This window comes from Vespula vulgaris, chromosome 22 (genome assembly GCF_905475345.1).
Source record: "Vespula vulgaris chromosome 22, iyVesVulg1.1, whole genome shotgun sequence".
NCBI classification, from domain to species: Eukaryota; Metazoa; Arthropoda; class Insecta; order Hymenoptera; family Vespidae; genus Vespula; species Vespula vulgaris.
Window position 1 is genome coordinate 539,128 of NC_066607.1, and position 26,755 is coordinate 565,882.

The following is a 26,755-nucleotide window of genomic DNA, read 5'->3' on the forward strand; positions in this document are numbered from 1 at the left end:
ATAAAAAAGCCTAGGCGTTCCGCTTCTTCGAGCATGAATGGGGACCGTTCTAGAGACAATATTTGTAGTAATAACATCTTGACGATTCCTTATACGCGTTTGAAGAACCTGAAGAGCCTACTTCTACCTCCTGGAACGCCTTTCAGCGCCTCGAATAACGTCCCCCGACGATGTTTGATTTGATTTTCTGTCTCGAAAGAAGCGTGACAAGAGTCTTATCGCGACTAGGAAAACTTGACCGAGTACTCCTACGCATTTACCTACACGGACATAGGTTAGCTTAATGCCTCTTTTACGTACTTCGATTCGATTCGACGAAAGGACTCCTTCGAAAAGCTTGCTTAAAATCGTTTTATTTATCCAGACTGTAAGAATCATTCGAAAGGTACAGGATAGTTACCGAGTCATCGTATCGACGAACTACTTATCCGCGAGAAATGATATCGTTGTCGACGTAAATTCGTAAAATCGATTTGTTTCGACCACCGGCCAAAGTGTAATCTCGTAGGATCGTTAACGTTGACAACTTTACAAACGAACGTTTGAGGAAAAAGGAAGAAGCGGTTCTGGAAAAGGGAGGACCGAGAAAAGACCCTTTTTCTCACTTTCGTATACTTTCCGCGTGTAAAACGTTCTCCACGCACGTGACGTTTATACAATATGCCTCCATAGAACGTATGCACGCTGAATATTAAGAGCTCTCTTTCTCTCTTCTTCTTTCTTAAGTAACTTGAAAAACGACTCGCTTTTAAATCATACGTCCTTAACGCATGTATATCGCAAAGAGGTCGACTACTCGTAGAAACGAGACATGCACCGAATTTCGTCGGCAACGACGCTGATAATCGTTGTCGTTTATTTTTAAGATGCGCAACGCGACGTAGTTTTCTTCCTTTTCCGAAAGAAACGAGCAATGTCGGGGAAGGTATATCCTTTGGGTTTCGTTAAAAGCGAAACGCTCACGGGTAGACGAACGATCGTAAGCCGCGAAAAGTTAGTCGAGAAACGGCTTCAAAGGTTTACCACGTCAAAGGAAAGGAACGTGTGTTCGCCCGCTCAACGTGCATAACTTAGAAACGCATGCGGATGTCCGAGCAGTGAGAAGCAAGCTGGACGATGAAGTCGTACGATTTATTACGAATTTGCACGCCTTTCTCCGGGTCCGTATATATTAGTACCGATGAGAGGCAGGTGCCGCCTTTCGCAAAAGCTCTACGAAAATCGTTAGTAATTTTCTTCCGTATCGTCGTAAATTCGTTTTTGGACCGACGCGACGTACGCGGATAACGCCGCTTGGAATAACGCGAGTTCTTATATTCCCTATATTTCGTATCAACCCGTTCGACTTTATTTTAGATTGTCTGTTAAAAGTCGGATTTAAAAATCAAAGGAACGTGCTCTCTCTCTCTCTCTCTTTCCTTCGCAGATAGGTGCTACAAAGGGCAGCGACATAAAGTCCGGCGGCTTGCATCGAGAACGTTTGCGAACGAAACGAGGACTCGCCGATATATTCTAGGCAATAAAATCGATATGGCCCTTTGTCCCAAGGAATCATCGATCAACTTTCGTCCGACAGACGCGCATTACGTTACTTTACTGCCTGTTTAAGAGCCGCAGTTAAACATTCGTAGGAGCCCTTGACCTCGCGCACTCTCCTCGTTTGCTCTCTCTCTCTCTCTCCCTCTCCCTGTTGCTTTTCTTTGCGTTTGAAAGTACATCTCTTGACGCGTTAGAGATCGTCGACCTGAACATGCTGAAAAAAAGAAAGAAAAAGGTGGGAGCCGATAGTAGATTCGATTCGCTCGATATTTTTCACGATCAATCGACATCAATTTTATGCTCGTTAAGCAGGCACAGAAACGTTTGGCCGTTTTCCGAGAGAGCGTGTGGGAGAGAAAAGGACGGTACTATCTGGCTCCTCGTTCTGCTGCCTCGAATCTAAACGCAAAGATACAAAAGCGGAACGTTTTTCGTATGGAACCGGAAGCACTCGATATCGGGCCCTTCCGTTCGCTCTTCCCTCATTATCGTCGTCGTGACCGAGTCTACGTCCACCTACTTTTCTCTTCCTTCCTCTCTTTTCACGTTGGTCCATGCTCCGCTTCGTTAACTCGTCGAATCTGACACACTTTTTCTATCTCGATTACCACGATGTCGATTGATTAGTCGACGATAAGGTCTTTCTTCAAAATTTTTCTCTTTTTCTATCCCTCTCCGATATCGTAAAAGTTTTAATTAAATCCGGCATTACCAGCGACGACGATTGTCTTGCCATTCAGAAATAAACTTTCCTCTCGGTGATCAAGGTCGAATGACTTGCCTTTTCTCGGTGGAAGATCTAAAGGGCGAATTCGAAATTTTCTCAAATGCGCGAAAGTCGTGATCCTCGAGGAAGGGCTCTCGTTCTATTTTCTGCTCCATTTGTCTTTGATAGCCAGTTTTCCCAAGCGTTGATCGCTCTCCCGGGAAAAAAGAAAACAAAAAAAAAACGTTTGCGGAATGTTCTCCTTTTTTCCTCTTCGATGTGTCGAGTCGGCACGCATAAAGCACATTTAAAATTCTATAGGATCAAGGACGGGCATACAGGATTATCTACTTCTGTGCTTTATTATTACTTCTTGTAACGATGAGATTATCCAGCCTCCAGAAGCAACGCGGCCTCTCCCTCCTTCGATGCTTCTTTTTCTTTTCCTTTTTCTTTTTTTCTTTCTTTTTATCTTTTAATTAGCATATATAATCTCAAGCGTAAAATAACGTACACGAAACGGACGCCACGTCGAGGAGATTCGTAATCTAATGGAGTGTCTGGGAATGATATAAGTATCGTTCGTTGAAAATTCATTGAAAATACGTTAGATCGATCGATTAATATTGCGATGAAAATTTTCAATAAAATTCTTTTATACCGACGAAATTGTACAAAAAAAATCAAACTAATAAAAATAATTGCTTCGTCCGACTTATAAGCACGCCACGATGTAATTAATTAATCATATAAGACGGCATTAAATATAAGCACATATGCAAATGAATTTTTACCTACGGATCCATTCGTTCTCATATATTTATGATAACACGTTTACCTTCCCTCGTTTTTTTAAGGAAACAAAATATCTATATTTTTACGTCGAATCGTTCGATAAGATTGGATTAAAAAAAAAGGAAGAAATTTTGAAATAAGTTTGCAATGGGGGATCAAAAACGAAAAAATTGACGATACGTTCGCAACCGACTTTACCGAATCGTGCGAGCAATTTCGATAACGAATTCTTTCTTTTCTTTTCCTCTTTTTCTTTTTTCTTTTTGTTTTTCTTTTTTTTTCACGCTACGAGCTCCCTTATCCAAGAAGACATCCTCTTCGTGTCGACGCTAACGTTTCCATTAACCTCGGTTTAAGGTCCGTGCGTGACTTTGACGAGGATCGAGTCCTCCCTCCTTTTACCCTTCTTTTTCATCCCATATTATTCGGGAACACTTGGGAGGTCGCTCGTAATCGGCCTTGCGGCGAGCCTCAGATCCAGCTTCTTTCTTTTTCTCCTTCCCTCTCTCTCTCTCCCTTATTCTTCTTCCTACACTAGTGTATCGTAACACGACCACTTCTTACTAGACCGCGGCCACAACTGTACGGCTCGATTTCCTTTCGATAAAAAGATCGAGTGATAAGCGACCATTTAAATAAGTGACGGCTGAAAAGTGTCCCAAACTGATTTTCATTTATATAATTATTTTGAAGGCTCGAAATTGGAAATCCAGAGCTTTCGAAAGCGTGCAGTGCTCGTAATCGAGAAACAAGTTTGGGTGTTTGTAGCCTCGTGGAAACATTGCCGACGATAGGACCGTTTCGGAACGGCAAGAGGAACGAAATCGAGTTTCGCTGAAACATGGTCGACTCGTGCGTAGTAACCCTTCATCCGGTTTTAGATGTTCCACCTCGGGCCTATTGTTGGCTGCACAATAATTGCCGTTAGAGCACCAAGTAATACGGGAAAGGAGGTTCATTCGGCAACGATAGCACGAGCTATTACGTTAAATGCCAGTAATTAAGCCAGCGGCTCTCCCTGCGATTTTTTCTTTCGCTTTTGGTTTTATCTTTTACCTTGGAAATACCTCGCGACGACTCTACATATCGAACGCCGTACTTTCCGAATGCAAATCATTATCGACCGTATTGCATTAATAAACGCGAGTTAATAAATATTCAGGGAGATCGATTCGTTTCCAGCTTCTTCTCTTTCTCATTCTCGTTTTAAATAACGTCAGCGCGTATCCGCGTATCCGCATCCTCGAGGATCAACGAGTGATTTATTATTAAAATAAGTCACACGTTATTTCAGTAACACCCACGGATTCGAGGTTCGTTCGTTCGTTCGTTCGTTCGTTCGATGCCTTTCTCCGTTTTGTCCTACGAAGGATACGCCACTCTCGACCTTCTAAATTTAAATATATCGCAAGCAAAAATATTCGTTCGAACGTATTCCGCTCGTCGAACCTGAACTTGGAATTTATTCGGTCCCGCTAAAAAAAGAAAAGAGCGAAAGAAGATCGAAGAAAGTTATTTATAAAAGATAGAAAAGAGATTGTAGAAAGTTTTCAAAGGTTTAAAGCTTTTTGAGAATCGAGGGAGAAATGAGAACCACTTTCGTGTAATCGACACTCTAGAGAGAATACACAGCGCGGCCGAGGGCGTCTATTTCTCACGCTTAACTATTACCGTGTCAAGCTCGTGCCCGAGTTATTTGCGCCAAGAAGCATTACTTCGAGGAGGAGCCCTTGTGAATTTCGAAAAAGGTCCTTGAAACGAGAGAGAAGACGTTGATAACTTTCGTCGTCGTCTCTTTCTCTATCGCAAGCGCGTTTTAAGAGTGGTCCGGGTGTTGGAAATAAAAACGTCGATCGCTCGTAAAATATCGAAACATGGAAAGTTTCGATGGTGTTAAGGGAAAAAATGTTTTTGCCAGACACTCGACACCCGGACACTCGACGCGGCAAAGGGATGCCTCATTGGATTTTGCGTCGAAGAAGCTAAGAAATTTTCGTTGCGTTTTGTCTTGCGCCTGCAAACGCGATGGGGCATGGTGGGACGCGGCGCCTACCGATCGTTTGCCGGACCACCCCGAAGATTCTCCGTCTCTCTCTCTCTCTCTCTCTCTTTCCCTTCTCTCCGATATCCAATTTTTGCAGCAAACTTCATGTCTACGCGATCGAAGAGAAAATTTGAGAAAGACGCGTCATTTCTTTTCTTACTTTAATATTTCTCTTTAAGAAAGGATAAAGTTCCTTTCGTGCGGCCAAATAAATAATAAGTACTTTCCGCAGAATGCTAAGTAACAACAGGGTGGGACGGAAGAATATATCAAAATTGGTCCGAGATGCATGCGAGACGTTTAAGGAAGATCCCAAGAATCTCTTTGAAAACGGTCCAGCCCGTCTTTCTCGAGGCAAAAAAGGACGTATCTCGTTCGAAATATGTAATACGCCTATTCTAACTCCTTCTCCTCCTTGTCCTCGTCATCGGTTCTCTCGTTCCTCCCTTCTTTTCTCGACTTAAATTATGCGCCCTTATCTAAAGGGGGTCGAAATAACCTCGCAGCATTTCCCCCGCTGAATTTATTAGCCCCGGGGCTTCCATGTCAGTTAAATAAATATCAAAGATATCTTACTACGTATGGCCGCTAAATCTGTCGTTTCGGTGGCACCGGGGGAGTTTAGGAAAACAGAGAAAAAGAGAAAAAGGAGAAGGTTTCCTCGATATTTCGAAAGACGAAACTTCCCAGAGACACGAAAAGAGTACGCGTGCCTGTTTTTCTTTCAAACTTTCCTCAATCACCCACTTCCTCGGTGGTTTCTCCTTTCAAATTTATCATCATTATGATTCTTGGAGAAGGTTGCTCTGCCGATTCCACGTGCCCATATTTCAAGCCTTGGAAAGGAATTCCAATGGACTATCAAAGACTCTAAGGTCCGTTCCTTAAGTATCCACTTGGATAAACTGGCCGATAATCTCTTTCCGACTAATTTCGTAATTATGACGTAGTATTATACTTCGATCCTAAATCCGATGTGGCTGGAAATAGAAAAGGGCTCGCGTCGTGGTCGTTCCTTTCTGATATCTTTATTGTAAATAATGTATCATCAACGAATCTAGTTTCGACTTGAAAATTTGAATATATCACGCGGAGATGTAAAGATGTGGATACGAGCGGTCCTTTCCTCCTGAGAAATAACAAGGTGCGGGAGAAGCGTCGGGAAAGATCGTCGCAAAGGAACGATACTGTCTACGAATCCCAGTGAAATCTTTTTAAAGTCTCCACCCGTCTTAGTAACCACCTACCGTGCCGAGTCGAGTCGAGTCGAGCCGAGCCGAGCGGAGCCGAGCCAACTCCGGAAATTGAGCCTTTCGATTTCACGGAATTTCCTTCTTCTCCGAAACTCCTACTATATTTAATTTTATTTAAAAAGCAACGATGACCGATCGTACGTCGTAACCGATAAAATGCACTTTATCGAGAAATCGTAAATCGTTCTCGTAAATCCATCGCGATAAATTTCTTAATCGCAACGATAATACGATACTGTAAACGTCGGAAGTAGGAGATACGTAGATTCGCGAGGAAACAGTTTCCCCTGCAATGTGAAATTTTTTTTTTACGACGAACTAGGTGAGCTACCTTCGATCGGCTCGAACGAAGAACGTGTCGGAATTCTAGGGTGTATTGTTCGTGACTTGGTACTCTGCCAGTTTCGAGCGTTCTGGTACATAGTAGCCGGTACCGCTTCCTCACCCTGGTAGCACCTTATTAATGAGCTACCCATTTTCACGAGTGATTTACCGTTTCCCTTTGTAATTCTTCCTACAGTCTCGGTTACTAAGGTATTTAATGCGAACGTTCTTCGTATACTACGCGTGACTACACTCTGTCATCCTCTTCGTCGGATTCGAGATACCCAAGACTTCTCCCCTTATCGACCAAGGATCTCTCTTCGATATTATTCCCAGGGTGGACGTTCCTTATTTTCCGTGAAATTATTTTCCTCGTTTGTCCGGCGACGAGACAAGACGGAAAGAGACAGAGGGAGAATTTGTCTCATGAATGCGTTCGATAGTTAAACCACGCACGACAGAGAATAGGGAGCCGAGCCAAAATGAAACGACGTGTAACGCGATAGGCGAATAAAGCTTCGGCGATTTATTCGTCTCGGACTTGAGAGAAGCACCGATCTAAATATTTGAGAGCGCAGGAGCGCTCGAAGCGACAGGTAAAAATATTTTAGCCTGTGGGCGAAATAGATTGAGAACCATCGCGTCGACGGGCGTATTTTCGTCGGTGGAAAATATCGAAAAATCACGGTCAAATGAATTAAAGTAGGGGAGCGAAGAAAGAATTTCGAAGCCAAGGACGGATAATCGTCTCTCGATTTTGCATTTATCGACGATCGCGGTGTAAGTATCCTTTCAAAGTGCCGAATCCTGCAAGAAATTCCAAATTGCTGGGCCGAATCCGTATAACTCCTTACAAGTAGATATCCTTACGAAATTATCAAAAAAAAATAATCGCGTCGAAAGGGACGTCATTGAGACATGTTTTTCTTACGTCCCTTATCGGAACTGACATATCAATGACATATCAATTTATCACAAGTCGTATGATTTATTCTCCTCTGCTTCTAACTTTCGAGGTTTATTTCAATTTTCGATATTTGTAGTACGTCTTCTCTCAATAACGAATGAATTCTCGTTCATAACGATCGTCGAAGGAAAAACGATATTCGATTTCCCAGGTAAACAATAGGACGAAACAAGCGTAGCGCGTCGCTGAAACTGTTTCCGACTTTAACATGAATTAAACAACCCCTCGGCGTTTAGAGCGGATAATTAATTCTCTTCGTCTCATCGTGCAGACCTCTCCTATTGTCGTCCTCTTTCCTTTCCTTCGTACTCTTTTCTTCTCCCGACTTACCCAACACAAATATCCATACCGATTAATTAGTATCTGCCGTAGTAGAAGCTTGCAAGAAATTAATCAGCTTGCTTTTATTCTATCGCTCGGCTTGAAGTTTCTTTTCTATACTCTATCCTCTTAACCAACCACGATTTTACGAGATAATATTCAACGTCCAAAAAGATAGCGCACGAGCTCGATCGGCGAAAAAGATCGGTCTCGAATGATAGATAAAGTAAAAGGGGAAGATTACGTCGGAAGCCGCAACGCGAAAGATAGAAAAGATTCGCGCTACACCATTGGCTCGTGAATAGGAAAAAGGGTGTTACGTCGAGGTGTACGCGCTTGTATAATATTTAGGTCGCGTGATCAGAAGCACGATTACAAAGTGTAGCTCCTCTTTCCTGCAGAAAGCGTGACGTCGAGCTTTACGACGGTCCACGAGACGATAATGTCGCAGGATCGTAAAAGCAAACGGTAATTTTAATCCTGCTGCGTAGAGTACCTAGAATATACGTGTAGTAGAGAGAGAGAGAGAGAGAGAGAGAGAATTTTTGAGCAGCGTGGAAAGCGGAGAAAGCGACGCCTCGCTCGTTCAAAGTACATGTCGGGTAGACGCCGGTGAAATGGCTAGAGATTTAAAGTAACAGAAGAGAGCGGAGGTGGAGAAAAGAGGGGCGAGATGAAAGATAGAGATAGAAGGGAGAACACTTCCTTTGTAATACAGTTTTTTTTAGGTTAAGCGCGAGTCTCGCAACCATGACGCTTGACTGGAAGAAACTTTCACGTAGGTTCCGCCGGAAAACGAAAGGACGAAACAGAAGAGAAAATAGATAAAGTTAAAACCGATAATTAATTCGGTCACGTTCTGACGTTTTCTTCCTGATAAAATATCATTTTGTTTTTATCCACTAGCAATGTTATTTAGCTACTCTTTCCATTTCTTATAATCTTGTATATTTAGCTCGGTTCCTCGAAAGCTTACGTTATCTTTGAAACGAAATGTTTGCGAACAGAACGAAGAAGAAAAAAAAAGATCAACGTAACAAATGATTTCCGAGAAAAATTTCAAGATGGGCTTTCTCAAAAGTTCAAACTTTTCTTTTCTTTTTTCATAGTTCTTTGTTATCGAGGTACTAGTTTGCTGTGTATACAATAATAGAGCCGTATGTGATACACGTATATATATAATAGAGCGTTGTACGTTCGTTCGTTCGTTCGCGCACACACGTGCGAGTCGGGTTCAATTTATTTCTTCAACCGGGCGGAAATTAAAATCGATCATTCTCTACTCGTATCTCGTCGAAATCGTACCCTTACCACCTTTCGGCTTCTTTTCTCTATCCCTCGTACGTTCTCTCGCGAGAAAGAAGAAGATTGAAATTGCTCGAGAGTCGAGAGAGAGAGAGAGAGAGAGCACCCTAAATAAATAACAACGGCCAAATTCAATCGGCAGGTTATTCGGGTCGGCCGAACGTTTCCATCGATCGTATCCACCATTTTACAAGCGGAACTGTACAACGAAATCTCTTTGGCTCTAGCCTCGATACCCTGCTCGATATGCGAATAGATCGAGAGAACATGGACGATAATGCATGTCCGGATCAGCCAGTTTCTCTTTGTCTTTGACAAAAGAAATATAGATTTTCGGTGGAGTTTGGCAAGTATGCACGTAGACGCGCGTCATAGAACTTTCGCGATAACGAAATGAAATTTCTACGGGAGGTGTAGGGAGTCGTTCTAAAAACGATGGCGACCCGGTTTCACATAATACGACTCGGTACTTCCTCGGTACGGAAATGCTGACCCGAACACACGTGGTTATGACTCCTGTCACCTGACAAAAGATCCCAGAACTGCTTTCCGAAGCATAACGACCTAATCTCTGACCTCCGATCGTTTCTTGCGAGTTTCAAAGAGAAAAAATCGTTGTTACCGCCTCGAACCGGTCGATCTTCGATTTTACGATTACGAGCGACCATCGTGCGAAGGGATGAACGGCCGCGAGTGGATATATCACTGGTCGTTTATTATCTACGGTGGATAAATTTTTAAGGTTGAATCTATTTACTGCGTAGTTCGAGACGAAGAGAAATTGTTTCGTAAATAACGTTCCTCTTATTTTCTCTTCTTTTCACAAGGAAGACCTCGTTATTTCGTAGTCTATATAACACACGCCGAGCGACATGCCGAGCGTATCCATGAGAGTAAAGAGTCAAGGGTCGAGGAAGTGGCGAAGGGGTGAGTGCGACTAACGGTAGGCCAGGAGGACCTACGTAGACTTTACAAAAGACTCTTATTTGCCGGGCTTTCTACTCTTACCGGAGATGATAACGACCCGGTGCTCTCGCGGGTCGCGCTTCTCCTACAATAGATCCGCACTTTATACGCTATGCAAGAATATATATATAGCTTTCACGACTTCTTCTCGAGAAGACGAAGATTGGAAGAAACGATAGGGAAGTCGTGAGAGAGCGTATATTAAAACTCATAATAACGTTCGCTTCGTAAACACGTTTTTGAAAACAATTTAAAACCGCAAGAGGTTTAAATCGCCACTACGTATTTCCTTCTTAGGTATCGTCTATGGAAATATTACGTGGAATATTGTAGGATGCACGTTTGAAAAGAAAAAAGATAATGGGCTGCGCAGTGAATCATTGAGACTTGATTATTAATGATTTCATTCAATAATCCCGATGCGAATTGCGTAAATCGTTTCGAACGAGACGAGGAGGCACCCTTTCTATAAGAAATTATTAATTACTCTCCAACCTACATGATAATAGAGTTCTTACAACCTTTGGTCTTTCTCCCTTTCGCAGAAATGAAATATCTCTCGGCATTGTGGCATCTAAATTGTTTTCTCTGCTCCTTCTCAACTTCCCAAGTATGACAAGGAACAATCTCCCCTCGGTAATCTGCGCATTGTTTACATTTAATTAGATCAGAAAAGATCTCAGAAATTCAGCGCTCTCCGAGAGACGGCAGAAACGATAACGAGTGGTTGCCTCCTTATACCGCCTCTCCTCTTTCCTCACTTCTGTTAATCTAGTTAATTCCATAGGGAACTTGGAGATCGACTCTATAAAAGGATTTCACGTATAGAATTTTCAACTTTGGTATACCCGGTTCTATCCAAGGGGCTAACTCAATTTGCGTTTACCTGTCAACGATATCTTTTTTCTCATTTACATCGGATCTTATCGATTTTAAATAGAAAGATGTTTCAAATGCAAATGTCGATCGATTCGCAGTTTGTACATGCCGATTTATTCCTAAATAAATCTATCCTATTACGTTGTCGCTTCGATTCGATTTATTGAGATAAATAACAGCGGGACAATTGCGAGCGTCGGTTATTCGTCCAACTCTCTCTCTCTCTCTCTCTCTCTCTACAACGGTCTAATTGTATTCGCAAGCACGAGTCGTAATTCGTATCACGTTTGCTTTATCATTTCGACTTTAGTAGCTAGAAAATCTCTTTCTCTCTTTCTCGCTTTCCCGAATTTTTCTCTTAACGATAAAAATCTATTCTCTCTCTCTTTCTCTCTCTGTCGCTCTCTTATTAATTATCATCTAGTACTTTCGCCCGCGCAGCGATATCTTCATCGAATTCGTTTACAAGATAAACTTAGCTATCGCGTCGACCACTACGTTAATACGAACGAGACGATAGATCTTCCGAGCTATGCGTTATACGCTTGCTTATTTATCTCCTGACATTAGAAAATTATGAATAAACTCGAAGCCGCTTTCTCCCTATTATCGTGCATTTGAAGCCGATGGTCATTAATCTTAATTAGGGACGATAGATGATATCGAGTTTCTTTCAATTAAACTACCAAACCCGATAATGTTGGTACGATTCTTCATTCGAGTTGTATATTGGACGATAAGAAGATCTATTGCAGAACCATCATCGTTTTCTTAACGTTCCTGTCTAATAACCAAAAAAAAAAAGATAAGTAAATTATCATGGTCGAACTTTAGAGAAAATATTATCGAATCCGATCTACAACTTCGTTTTCAACGAGATTTAAAAAGAAGCGAGACGGAAGGGTGGTGAACTTTTCTCGAACGACCTATCGTCCTTCCTTCTTTTTATTCTCTTCTTCTCCTCTTTGTCGTCGCCGGAACGTTAACGGGAGCAAGCCACTAGAGGTTCTAAGCCAGCTACTCTAAATCTTGGCACCTTAGCCAATCCACGATTTCCTTTTTTCTCGCTGAATGACCCTTAAGACTCCTCGCTATCGATCGATCGTTAAGACGAAATAACGTTCGAAGCTACTCCTCGTTCGAATCATCGCCTTCCCGTTTCAAGTGTCACGTTTCTCCTCGGCGTGCAAGTTCTAAAGAATGTACCGATTAAAAAGATTACGTATGTAAGCACATAGATCGAATGCGACGTTTGCCATTTTTGGTGAAAAAGCAGTATAGTAATGCTCGTCTCCATTTCCTATCCGATCACACAAGTGTGACAAGATTTCTCGGATAAACGTATTTACCGAGAGGTAGTACAAACGTTTCATCTTTTCGTGGGACAATAACCTCGATGCTCGACAACACTGACCCAGCGTCAGCCTATCTTGGCACGTTGACCAATCGCGTCAGCGATTTCGTTGCACCGGGATTCCGTGTTTGTGGTTCCCGCCTGTCGGATAGTCGCAAAACCTATGCGGACGGATCGTTTTCTCGTAGAGGCCGCACGTTTCCAAACTGCATCTCCTCTGGCTCTGTTATTCGAAGCCACTTTAGATTTAACCCGGTGTAAGCTCGCATAACGGGAATACCGAATGATATTTCTATATTCGATCGAAAACTCGGACTTTCACGCATCGTACAAATTCCGAGTTTTTAATAAATCTGATAACTTTGTTTAATCCATCGATATTTCGACGATCGTGTAAAAGAGAAAAGCAAATATCTCTGGAAAGGGCAACATTTATTATCCGCAAAATACTTGTATATTCTCTCCTTTATCTTTTACGAACGTGAAAAATATTATGAGATCAGGAGACCGACTTTGACGGATCATTTATCCGAGATTTTGACTCTCCGGTAGTAACTGCGATAATGCTCTTAGTTATATGTATAGGTGGTCTCGCTCGACACGTAATCTTGAACTTTGTCGTAACGGCATTAAATTTTATGAGACACGAAGTCCTATAACCCAGTGCTACCTTTGGAACAGTAATATGCATAAACGGATTGTCCCACAAACTTGTAAGGGTTAAGTTTACCATGACGGCTGATTAAAGATTTTCCACGTTGCTCCTCGTTCGCCTGTCCTGGACTTTTCTTAATTTCAGTAGATGCGAAAAGAAATCTCGAATATTAAAAGAAAGAGAGAAAGAATAAAGAAATGGAAGGAAGAAGGAGAGGGTAAAAGAAAATCGAGGAAGCGGTTAAGAGCCAATTTCTTAATAAAGGTGAAGAAAGCGTGCACCGTAAACGCATCCCTCTTGACTCGTCCAACTTGAGCTTCCTCGGAAGCGCATCCTCTTGTTGGTAGCACGTTGAGGGGGAGAAAAGAGTCTCCTCCCTCGGACGGTCCGCTGGCGCCGAGCGTTTAAGTGCACTTTACTCGGAGTAAAATGCATCGAGGCACAAGCTAGGAAAGGAAAGTAAGCGTGCTATCTCTCTCTCTCTCTCTCTCTCCCTCTCCCTCTGCCTCTGCCTCTTCCTCTTCGTCTACTCTTACTCGTGCACCAGCCGAGCCACGACTACGAGCCTGTGGTTACGCGCGCGGTTACACGCCTATCCACTGCTCTCTTCTGCATGTGTGCTCGCGCTCGCAGCCGAGCAAGGGGTGCAAGGAGACACGAGAGTGCAGTTTGCACCCATTCGTTGAGGCGCACCACCATCCTCTCGTGCGGTGGTTGGCGAGGACGAGCGTGTAGTGAGAGAGAAAGAGAGAAAGAGAGAGAGAAGGGGTAAGAGAGACGCGCAACTCTACCCGAATACAGACTCTCTCTCTCTCTCGCGCCCTCAGATACCCCTTCCAAACCCTCTTTCTTTCTCCCAGGTAGTCTCCGCGTGTGTGTGTCGGTGGGTCGATCGGTATCTGGGTCGCGGGTTTTGGCAGTGCGAGCCTTCTCCTTCGCCACCAGTACTCCCCGCCATTTGCACGCTCTTGCGTTCCCGCCAAATTCAAACTTCTTTTAAAATGCGGTATGCAACGCTGTTGTTTTTATTTCGATCCGTGTATTTAAGAACGATAAGGTTTAAGGCTGGTAAAATATCCTTTTATAGAACCATTACGTATCTCTTATTGCAAAACACTTGAACGTGACGTATCTGGGGTAGGACGACACTGTGTAGGTATTGTTCTTTTTTCATTTTGTAATCTTAAAAAGAAATTGGCCAAAAGAGATTCGAAGACGAGATAGTTCTCGTCGATGTAGACAAACGAAACCAACGTTTCAAACGTCTCGCATATTCGTGAACGTTCTCGTAATAGGAGAATCGATTCCCTAAGAAGAAACGAATCGTGTTGGAATCCTTGGGGAAGCTGCAGATGCAACCAGGGGGCCGAGAAACGCTTTCGCATCCTCGAAAATTTAGGCACCGCAGTACTCTAGCGATACGATAATGCTTTTTGGAAAGAAAGGCGAGCTTTTCCACCGTCGTGAGGACCCTCGCGTCTTTTAAACTCAAAGTGGCCCTTCGGACGATCGTTATCTCGATGCGGGAACGTGTAGCTCCGTTAAAATTCTGCGACTCTTTCTTAGCGCAAACTCCCAACGTGACCTCTTTTACAAGAGAAGGGTGGAAAAAAATATCTCGAGAAATATAGCACTTATACATTTTCTTAATAGCGTTCGAATAATCGAAATCGATCTTTCTCGTTTGAAGAAACTTTTCGTCCTTTCGAATGTTTGCTTCGATATCGTACAAGTTCAAAGTACTTAAACTCTCTCGCCCAACGATGCGCAACATTCGCTTCTACTACGTACAATAGAAATGGAATCTCTCGCGATAATCGATAATGCCTTTGATATTAAAACGGTCGTTCGGTATAATCGTTTTACTTCGAGCAGATAAACGCGCGCAATTACATCGATTTTAAAAGAAGTAAAAATGTTTCTATACTCGTGTAATTCGATCGTATTATTGTATTTGCCGAGTGAACAAAAAATTATCGGAATTTCCTGTCGCTTTATGAAATGTTCTATTAAATCCTTTGTCCGTTGAAAGGGAATAAAGTATAAAAATCGTGTAGTCTAAAAGCACATCGATATTCAAACGTAGTTTAATTAATTATCTGGCATAACTCGTACATCGATCGAACGTCGTTCGACGCATCGCAGACTCGCGCGAAAAGGATTGAAAGCTTTCTATCGTAACTTCGACATGAGCATCGACGGATAGCCGTCGGATAGGCGTCGGATAGGCGTCGGATAGTCGTCGTCGAGGTTTTCTTTTAAGATGACTGCGCGTTTGCCGGTGGTCCAAGACGTTACGACGAGGGTCTACGAATAGAGAAAATGTTTCGGACGTCTTTGAGATTCTCGAGCAAAGAGCAAATGGGCACTTTCGAAATGGCACGCTGTGTTCGTTTAGGGACCTGGGTCGCACGTGTGCGAAAAACGTCTGTGGCACACGTGATGAACCCGACGTAAGCTCAGGAATAAACGCGCAAAAGTCGAGTTTCGCGTTTAAGATCGATCCTACGATGAAATCGGGTTTTTTAGGAAACGCATGAGAAACGTTTCAACGTCGATAGTTAGATATATGAAATCTTTGATCGATGAACGTCGAAAAATTTTCTTTCTCTTTCTAGTTTCTTTTTTCCCTTCTTTTCTTTTCTCTTCTTTCTTTTCTTTTTCTTTTATTATCTTTTTTTTACTCTGATCGATAGCAAGGAGAGGAGACAGGTTCGAAGTAAAGAAAACGAAACAAGTCCTCCGAACGGTTCCGTACTCTTTCACGCTCGGACTCGCGATAACGGCTTAGATTTCCACGCGAGTCGGTTACGCTCGAGTTGTTGCAATAAATAATATCGATGTAACTAACAGAACGTCGATAGTTAGTCCATAGGGATACGTCATGCGATCCCCTTTAACTCCTTGGATCCGGTTGTAAGCACATATACACGGTGAAAAATTGTATTCGTTGTAGGCTTCGATCTTCAAAGTTATGAGAAATAGAGATTTTTTTCTATAAAGTAACGAGTCTGTTAATAGTTAGAATTTATTTATGTACAACTGCTTGTTTTGTAAAAGAGAAACGGAATGTTTGCGTTCAAGAGCTACAACGCGTTTCGCGCGATGTAAAATAAACGGTAAAATTGATAAGCTAAATCATTAATTAAATAAGTAATTTATGCATCGCAGTAAATATACAAATTGCTACTGCGAGCAGTAGTAGCTCAAAGTATCGAACGTCGATATCTTTCATAATTTTGAAGACGTAAGCTGCAACGCTCTTTGCACTCTGTATAGAATAGGGCTAGAGAGAAGGAGATGGATAGACGCAGAAGAGAGAGAGAGAGAGAGAGAGAGAGAACAAGACCCGTTCGAATCACGACACGGTCGATATCTTGCTTGCCTCGTGAGGTCGTCCGTGCGCGCTTATCTATTATGTTCCGGCTTTGGATACTGCGAACAATAACCCTACCAAGAGATTCAAATTTGTCGCTTAAAACGTGGAGGACGTAGGTTGGACGTTCGATATATATTTCCTCATTTCCAGATTTTTATTAACTCTACCTTCGAAGAATCGTAAAGTTTGATTCGTATTCGACGAAGCAGGTCGACGAAACCTGATCTAGAATTTAATTGAGAATCATTAGAATACATTTCTTTGGAGCGTTGCAAGATGGAAGCAACGATAACGTTAAAGGTTAAGAGGCTTGGTACTTTGAAAGTTGTATAACAATTACTTTAATACTCCAAGCGACTTAAAAAGTTCGTTAAAATCGCCAAAGATGATAAATGGAAAAACAATAATTTACCGACGTCCCGTTTCACTGTACAAAGTTTCGAAATCGTTGGACGTCAACGACTATCCGTCGTGACGATGATCATGTTTTCCGTTAAATTCTACTTTAACGTTTATCTTTCACTTTCGGGATGGTTTCAACCCACTAACCGACTTTAAAGTTGGCCGAGCGCTCGACGACAAGTACTCCCCCCGAAAGAGAAAGACCAAAAGAGAGAGGGAGAGGGAGAGAGTATCGTAACTAAAAAGTTCTGCTTACACAGAGATGAAAATAACAGTGCCCGCTATCAATCCGCGATTTGCTTCGTATACCAAGAAAAACATTTTTAAGATACTCTTTTCGCGAAAGTAAAATATTATTCCAGTCGGTGCGATGCTCCTTCAGCAGGGGCTTGAAATTCCATTCCAATTTTTTTCCTCGAGTCATGCCAAAAAAATTATCTTGGTATGTCAATCCTTCTCTTTCTTCTCCCGATAACACTATCGCGAGATGCTCTATCGACTGGTATAATAACGAACGTTTTCGAATGGACACGAATAAACGATAAGAGACACATCGTCGTAGGAATTTCGACGGGCGATACTCACGTAATATTTGTGATTCAGTGACATCTCTTCTTACTCCGGACAATCTCTCTTGGTTGCGCATCTAAGAATCCGTAAAGAGATTCGCACGAATTTTCTTGACGACACCTTACGACATTTCCCTGGGATTCTTTTCTTTTTTCTTTTCTCCTTTTTCCCTTTTTCCTCCTTTTGTTTTCTCTTTCTAACGCGATTCTCTAGAATTATCTTCGTCGCTCGTTGCTATCGATTCTCCTTGAAGAGACTCGCTCGTTCTTTGCCAGAACAAAATTGTGTGTTAGCGCGGATAGTATAGTCACCGGCCGGTTTTCGACCGAGGAATCTCGTGCTTCTTTATCGTCGCCAAGAGCTTTGCGATTTACGTAGGTGTATACGCGCGTACGATGCACGAAGTCACAACGACATGTAGACATCAGGATCCATAGGCAACGACGTTGGCAGTATTATCCCCTTTTTCCTTCTAGTATCAGCCTTGGTTATTTATTGTCAAAGTTGCACTTAACTCTAGTCTTTCGATTATTGTCGCCTTCAGTCACGGCCGTTTCTCACGCATCCCGGCCTTTCCTTCTCTCCCGACGAAGTTCTCTCTCTCTTTCTCTCTCTCTCTCTTCATTTTTTTTTCTCTCAGCCTCCACCGAAACCTTCGTCTCATCGGAGATCCGATAAAACGTCCCTGCGAAAAGCCTCTCCGCATTTTAGGATATCATTCTGGATAAGGTTGCACGTTCGTGGAACCGCGAATGCGCGATTACTTTCGAATGCTTCTGACAATGTCAAGCAACTCGTACTCGCCTAGTATACGTATAATAATGAACGATAGATACTGGTTAGAAAAAAGAAAGAAAGGAAAAAAAACGAACGAGAAAAATCCAAATATTTTCGGATCAAAGGTAATGTTAATTAATATCGCGTCGAGAATAAATAACGCTAACCCTTACACTCGAAACCGAAATATTTATCGTACGTACTATCTACTTCATGGTACGTTGATCGAGAAAAGAAAAATTTCCCTCCAATTTTATCGGCAGTTTGCGCGTTAACGATCGTGTAGTACACGACGCGTAACCCGCGTTAAAATTCGTCATATCCAACGATCTATTAACGGGAATATTTCATTCTGGTTTGTATCGATGGCCACCATAAATATACTCGCCGACCGACAAATCTACGCTTTAACTATTCGCTAATCGATGTCCCTGAACGATTCTCGAACGTACTTTCTCGAACATGACTTGCCTCTCTTTCTCTTTCTCTTTCTCGTTCTCGAAGTTATCGTGGGTGGGTGGGTGCGGGCGGAACAGTGTACAAGAATAAACAGCGTGCATGCAAAACGTCACTTTTATGGTCCGGAGCTTTTAGCCTTGCTTATAAAAACGTAGCCGTCCATTAGCAGCGACGACGATACGAACGTCACTTCGCTCCGTCGACTGTGCAAAAATTCAACCTCTGCCGTCTCTCTCTCTCTCTCTCTCTCTCTCTCTCTCTGCCTCTCTCCCTTTCTCATTCGAGCATACGAATACTCGAAGGCTCAAAGCGAATAGACCGGTAGATATACCGGGTGGTGTTGTACGATCGTCGTCGTTACCTACTTGATGAAAAACTAAGAGAATCCTCCGAAGGAATGCCTCTCGCAAAAAGATCTTCTTCGTGAAATAAGGATTCCTCGATAAGCAGAAAAAGAAGAAGAAGAAGAAGGTATCTTGCATCGAAAACGTTGAGAGAGGGAAAGAGAGGGTATGTCTCTATTGTTCTTCGTTTCGAGGAGATTCGAGGTGCTGCCAATATCGGGAGCCGTTCCGGTTACCGATATCGGGTCACGAAGTCTAGCTCGCTATACTTGGCAGGCGGTGATAACTCACGCGCGAGCCAGCTGCATGGCCATTAATTCGATCGAATTTCTCCTAATTATCATGACGAATTAATGTTTCGTCTTTCGAATTGTTTCGTAACGAGAGAAAGAAAGGACAAGCGATATACATAGGTAAATCTGTGTATCGAAAGGAGACGTTACGAATGCACTTCTCTCGTATCCCCCTTTTGCGACGTCGACGGCCGGTCATTAAATCACGCGAAGTACAGACCGAGAACGCGTAGGAGGCACGAGCATTTTTCACGAGAACATCGACTGTGTACGAGTAGCTATGTGTGTACGGGCAGCTGACCATTAATATCAAAGGATACGTCGACTCTGCGCGACGAATCTCCATCATTCAACCAGATTCAATGTTTTTTCATTTCCGTGTCGGAAAAAAGAAGAGAGAAAGAGAGAGAGAGAGAAGAGGGTAGGGAAAGAGAGGAAAAAAGTAGAAATAAAAATTAGCTCGTAGAAGTAATCAACGAGAGAAAGTAGAACGTAAGAAAAGGGGTTTCGGGAGAAGGATAATTTGTCTCGGCTTGTTTGCGGGATTTGTAATGGCCTAGAATAGAGGGGAAAATGAAAGACAGAGAAAGAGAGAGAGAGAGAGAGAGAGAGAGAGAGAGAGAGGATCGACCGAAGGTTTGCTTTTACGTACAGTGGCAGCTTCTACAAAGTGTCCCTGTCGTTCGCGCGAGAATAAATTATGAGACGTCGCCGGAGTAAAAAGTTTTGATCTTCCCTCGTGGGGAGCGAGTGTGCCTTTAAGCCTCGCTCGCTTTCTTACGGGGAAAACGAAGAAAGAGGAGGAAGATATCTCTTTTTATCTTTTTCTCGTGAACAACTTGTGATTCAAATTTGATGAACACAAAAATAGAACGTTTCACGAATTTGCTCGAAGAAGAAAAGAATAGAACGAAAGGGTAAAATTCTCGTATTCGCTCGGTCAGTAGAGTCCACTGAATCTTAAAAATGCAGATATCGCGTGCACGCGAGCAACCCTCCCCTCTCTCTCTCTCTCTCTCTCTCTCTGTCTTTCATTCGACTTGTAGACGTGCATCGACTACAATTTACATTGGCTCGGAGTTGCAGACAAATGTGAGCACGCCCTCTCCCTCTCTTTCTCTCCTCTCTCTCTCTCTCTCTCACTCATCCTTTCCGACGTGAGAATTACCAGGCATTATTGTTCTTCCTTTTGCATCTATCCATACGATTTCACATGTGACCCCATTAAAGGGAACGTTTCGAGAGACACGATCTCCCGTACGAACGTTAACGCATACGCTTCCATTTTCCGAGTGAAATCTCGCATCTTTCTTTTACGTTTTTTTTTTTCTCTTTTTTTAGATAGGAGCAAATTAGATAAAACGCTTTTGATCGCCCAGGACGATCTCGAATTTTTTCTAGCATCCCTTCGATCAAATTAACGAATGAGATAGGGAAAATAATTCCCGAGCGAGAACGTTAAAGACGGTTCGAACGAACGTCCGAACCAAGAATTGAAGCATTTTAATCGTGGCAATTGTCTTCGCATGAAAACGAAGGATGGCGAAACGAAGATTTGCGGACGCGCGTGATGCAAATAGAGAATGAGAGAGGGGGATAGTCTACTCGAGTGCAGATTAAATTTATCGATCGACCGTGGAACGTGAAACGAGGAGGTGCCGGGAGTTGTAGAGCCGGGAAAAGGTGACTCTGGGACGCAGACGTACTCTTCGCACTTTTTCCTAATACTCCTGACTTTTCCATCTCGGTTAATAACCTTTCCTACCAGCGTTAAATCGCTCGAAATAAATTCTGTCGATCGGCGAGTTCCTACGTGTTCAAGTTACGAAGCGACGTTGACACTGACGAGTATAAAAAAAACAAAAACTTCTCCCGAGACGCGGCGTTCATCGATAATGGATATCAAAGGGAGAAATAAGAGCTTCTTTTCTTTTGTAAATATTGTTTTGTTTGTGCTTCCGATATTTTCTCGATTAAATAATAATAACGTCCACGCTTACATTCACGGTTCCACATCACGATTCTCCTTGATTACATCCCCCTCTCTCACTCTACTTACATTTTATTTGATCTTCGATTTATTCTGTAATCATCTTCTCGATACCTCAATCCATCATGCTTTAATGCATTCGAATCGAAGGCATCGCTCGTTTTTCCATTCGCGAAGCAACAAGATCGCTCCTTGAAATCTGAAAAGTTGTGACTTAGCTAAATGAATTTTCCTTCTTCTTTTCCTTTTCTCGCGAGCGAGGAAACCCATAGATTCTAATCAAACACGACGAGTCCTATTGGAAAAATGATGGTCCCACGTAATCCTCGATCTTAATACGCTAAACGTATTCTCGTTTCCATCGATCATTCTTAAGCGATTCAATCGATGATTATATCGCACTGCGACGTTGGAAAAGTGTACGTGTACGTAACGATGTAGAAATCGAATGGTAATGGCATCGGAAAAAAAAAATATAGATCCAGTCTTTTTCTGTCTTTTTATTGTCACGCAAATAATGTACGTTTCGCGACGTGGATTGGCTTCTCTACTTGGAAAGAAGTAGCCTAGCTTTCTGGAATGCTTAAAGACGACGAGATGAGAGCTCTGCTGACATTAATTGCAATCTCGCTGCGTATATGCGTAAATAGGTACATATCTACGGCCTCGGGCAAGAAAACCGCGCTTTCAATGTAAACAAGCATCGAAGGAAGGCGTCCGAAACGCGAGACGGATCGATCAACGCTCGGATTCACGCGCCTAGTTTTACTTTCGTTTCATCTTCTGCGAGCATCTTATCTTTTTACACGCCCTCCTCTTCTACGTCCAATTTACAGATGAAATCAGAAACACTCTTCTAGTCCTTACCGAGGAAGAGCAGTCGTCAAAAAGACGCTCGGAACTTAAACTCTTCCTTTCGTTCCTGCTTACTTTCCTCTTAACCTTCCTCCTTCCCTTTCTTCTACTTCTTCCTTGCTTTAAAAACCTGTCCACTCGTTTCCCTTCGTCCATGCGCGTTCTTACGCATTCGAGAGACCGTGCCAAATTCGATGAAACTTCAAAGCGATGACCCGTCTCCCTATCGAGCACCGCAACTTCGACAAATCGAATCTTTCATGGAAATATTCTTCCTGTAAGATTCATGAAGTTTGACCTTCCAGAAGTTCATAACCCGCGTGTAAGTTTCAATTTTCTTTCAAAATCTCACCGACTCGAATCGAACTCGATGAAATTCGTTTAAACGGTCATAACGGAGTCGCAGATACTCTCTAATAATTATTCCTTCGAATTTTTATCTTTCGAAAAGACACTTCCTTTCCCGGGCATCCACCTCGCGCTTTATTCCGTTTTCTCCAAATCAGCAAGCCTCGAATTCTCACAAATCTCCTGCCGACAGTCTCTTCGTTGCATCGTTTTAATATTCTCTTCCTCTCAACCGCAATGGGATTAACATTTTCGCATCGGATACTCGATTAAAACTCGATTAAAATAGCTTTGCCGGTTTCGGCATTAAAACATAAACGTTCTACGAAAGAAATTCAAAAACTCTGACGTTTCTTCTGTCCTCCGAATAACAAGAAAATAATTGAAAAGAATGTATTATTCTTTTCACGAAACTTTTCTCTTTTCTCCTTCGAAAGCATCCTCGACACTAAACGAATCCCTGATATCGGTGCGATGACAGTAAACGTCTCCCCCTCCTTCCTCTTTCTTTCTCTCTTTTTATCTTCCTTTAAAACATAAAAAAGAAATGGAGAAAATCCTAAGAACGGACTCAGGGCGAGCAAAAGAGATAAATAATGAAAACGGGGAAAAAAAAGAAAAAGAGAGAAAGTTTCCCTTTAGAATCTTCGCGTTATCTCTCGCCGGCTCCGTCTACCCGTCGCGATCGGGACGCATAGACCCGTCGCTGAATCGCGGCCAACTGAGAGGGAGAGAACAACCCCCCTAGATACTAGCGTCGGTTGGCTGGTGGCATCGCGCACGAAAACCCCCTGCGCAAAGCTCTGTCCCGTCCTCCCTACGGATCTCTCTCTCTTTCTGTCTATCTATCTATATATCCGTCTCTCTCTCGCGTCTCTACGAGCGAGACGAAGAGGGAAATATATTAGATGGATCGTTTGGAGAGCGCTCGCGCGCGTGTCTCTAACCCTCTGTTCCTTCTGTCCTTCGAACTCTGTCTCTATCTCCCTCCCTCTTTCTCACTCCTGTTCCTTCTTAGTGGGCGCGCGCGCGCATACACACCTGCCAAAGCTGTATATGCGTCCACGCATCTCTCTCTCTCTCTCCCTCTCTCTCTTTCTCTGTCTCTTTCTCTTCCAGCTGCCAACAATAAAAGAGGGAGAGAGAGAAAGAGAAAAAGTGTTACACGAATCGTGACCTAAAGTTCTACCCTTAACGTAGGTTAGTTGCATGAATTACGTACTACGTGCAGTATTTTCTTTTTTTCTTTTTTTCTTTCTTTCTTTGTAGGATTAGATAGAGCCTTTACCGTCATTGTTTTCTTATATTTAGAAGAAGAAACATCAAATTTTCTAGCTGCACCAATTTTGTCGATAGAATTTGATCATTGTTAAAGGACGATTTGAACTCTTCAATAATTACCGGCATGATCGTTCGGGGAGTGAGATTAAGCAAGAATACGTCCGGTTTCTGTGGTTAACCTTCGATAGAGATGAAATTTTACCCCGGTAAAAGTCGGTTCCGTGAGGGATGCTGTGACTTGAGCACACTCTGATTTTTAATTTCTCTCTCTCTCTCTCTCTCTCTCTCTCTCTCTCTCTCTGTTCGCCTCAATCGTTACCTGAATGGGAAATAAATTGCTCGACAATAAGGACCAACCCAACGTTGGGTCTCCCGCCAGATCCTTCTCATCGTGATTGGGGCAAGTTTTCAAATAGCAGGGGTCCGACCACATACAATAGAATCTGACGATTGTCGAAGTTGGCTGAAGTGCCATGGTCGACTGGGAGATGGAAAAAACATAACATATAAGGATAACTATCGCGACTTCTCGCGAACACATTATTTTTTTTCTCTTTTTTTTCTCTCTCAAAGATCATCGATTCGATGGGGAAACGAATCGAGGATTCGTCTCGTACTCTCTTCGCTCGTCGTATTCTTTCTCGATCGATCGCATGTATATCAAATTTCAATTTGTCACGATTATGGAGAACCGTTTGGCACGTTCCGACTATAAAAGAAGACGGTCGATTACTCGGGACGGTCTTGAATAAGCGAGCACGACGATCCGACTGCACCCCTTAATATCCCATAATAATTTGTCGAGAAGTCATCGTTATTCGTCCGATCAAACGTCTACCCTTACCCGCATATTTTTCTTCTTAAAGAATACGAGATACCGAGTTTATAAACTTTCGCGACCAAGATAGCCTTCGTGGACTGGCAACAGCTGGTACTTTTAATAAGGCGATCGCAAATCTCGTCGAATAGGAAAGCGATCGAATAGCACCTTCGGAACTCTCTTTTTCGACCTTATTCTATTATGATATGTTCACTAAACCATTATCTCGCGCGGCCATTGATCGATTCATTATCGATTTCTGACGTTGTAACCATCGTTAACTTTAATGGAGTTTCGCGTTAGTTAAAAAAATAGAAAAAGAAGAAGAACAACAAAAAAAAGAGGAATAATAAAAGAAAAAAATGTTCTTTTACAACGATTAAAATGCATCGCGAGGCATGCATGCGATACTCATATTCATTTCTGGAGCGACACGAGGATAATAAAAAGGGGTCGAATCAACATCGTGTGTAGAACAATGCCACGTTAAGAAGCCCCTAACGAGGAAGGTCTTTGAATCTTCCAAGTATGCCTCTTGATTTCTCTGACAGATGATTCGAAGTCTTACAATGTAGAAACGAAAATATTAAATAAGCTCGACAAGCTGTCGCGTAACGTTATTATTTTTTCAATGGCGAGATTCAATTTTACATTTCGTTCCGTTATCGATCGTTCGCGTATTCCTATGAAATTGAAATTAACATGGAAAGGCCGTAGATACGTAAGGTCGCGTTTGCACGCCACGATTGTTCTTCGGTCCGGAAATCGAACGAATACAAGAGACGACACTTTGATCGATCGGCCGTCATCATCGGAAACTGAAGTTATTACCGCTGCACGTCGATAGAAACGTCAGTTGGGTGAGAAAGAAAGGAAAAGGAGACAGCGAAGGCGAAATACTTTTCGAGAATTGAGAGAAGACCTTTTTATTCTTCTTCTTTTTCTTCTTCTTCGAAAGATGTTTTCATCTGGAGAGAAAGAGAGAAAGAATAGGGCTCTTTCGTTTAGAAATTTCTCAGTGTTCCTCTCAACGTCTCTCGTTCGTTATTCAATATTCTCCGAGTTAGATCAGCGGATAGAGAAATCGAAATCCGCTTAATTTATTCGAAGCACGTAGAGAATGAAAATTACGGTCGATTTATGGTACGCTAACGCTTCATTAATGATATTTCTCTCGGCAGAACTATACCAGCAGTTGTTCTACGCGGTGATACGCGAGTGTGGCACGAAACGAAATTGCGTCGGACTCGGTGAATATACCTCTCATCGGACAAAAACAGGTGCAATCTCGACGCGTCGGTGTCGCCGTCGGGGGCGAGTCGTAATTAATGGGCCGAAGCGTGGACACGCGACGTCGGAATAAAAGGAGAATATTGCGTCTATCGAGCATTGCGTCCATTCGCAATAAATGAAAACGAGAAATAGAAAAAGGGAAAATCGACCGTACATCGATCACGACCATCGGACATCTTCTCTTTTATATCGATGGAGAAATACGGTTCGATGGAGTAACGGAAAGACAATATGCGTTTTTAATAGTGACACTGTTTCATCGGGTGGACTTACGAACGAGTTCAAATTTGCCCGGGAAAAATGGCTGACGCACGTTACCTTGGAAGGTTCTTTCAAAGAGAGCTTATGTAACTGTGTCGAAGACTATAAGAAAAAGATTAAGTCAAATAATATTTCTATAGGAATTGCAATGATGTGATTGGACAAAACCGATTCCATCGATTCGAACGAATTCGAATTTGCCCGGGATATCCGTGTAAGTCGCGCAAACTCGAAAAGCAAGCTGCCTAACAAGCGAACAAACGAGCGGACAAACGAGCGAACAAGGTGCAACCGAAACGATTCTAGACGAAATTAGAGGTGAACCACAATGTTATTTATTTCGACTCGATGCGCCTCTAATGTATAATTGCTCGGTGACCTCCCTCTCGAAAGTGAGACGCGCGAGATAGATTCTGGTGCTTTCGCAGCGTTTGCGCCGGCCTCCGCACGAGAGCGCATCCGTGTACATAGAACGGCGCATACGTGCGATGCAGACAATGCGGTATGCGGCATGCGGCGCGTCACAGGGCCGTACGATCGTTGGTGTAAACCGCTGGTGTATCTACTCCAGATCG

General features: G+C 42.7%; 2 protein-coding genes across 4 annotated transcripts in view; one reads left to right on the plus strand and one right to left on the minus strand.

Moving 5' to 3' along the window:
- The window catches only part of LOC127071599 (facilitated trehalose transporter Tret1-2 homolog), a 53,200-nt gene extending 29,674 nt beyond the window's left edge, over nt 1-23,526 (minus strand). Inside the window, exons 1-3 of one of the 2 annotated variants that reach the window (XM_051011064.1) lie at nt 22,530-23,526; nt 21,392-22,452; nt 17,475-18,144 (exon numbers count right to left, since the gene is read on the minus strand). In XM_051011064.1, coding sequence (XP_050867021.1) covers nt 17,475-17,498 — 24 coding nt within the window. In that variant the 5' untranslated portion in view covers nt 17,499-18,144; nt 21,392-22,452; nt 22,530-23,526. Of the gene's footprint in view, nt 1-17,474; nt 18,145-21,391 lie in introns of both variants that reach the window. The other variant, XM_051011063.1, reaches the window with a different exon arrangement.
- LOC127071603 (mediator of RNA polymerase II transcription subunit 20) overlaps nt 1-26,755 on the plus strand; it is an 88,099-nt gene that overhangs the window by 55,992 nt on the left and 5,352 nt on the right. The window lies entirely within an intron of this gene.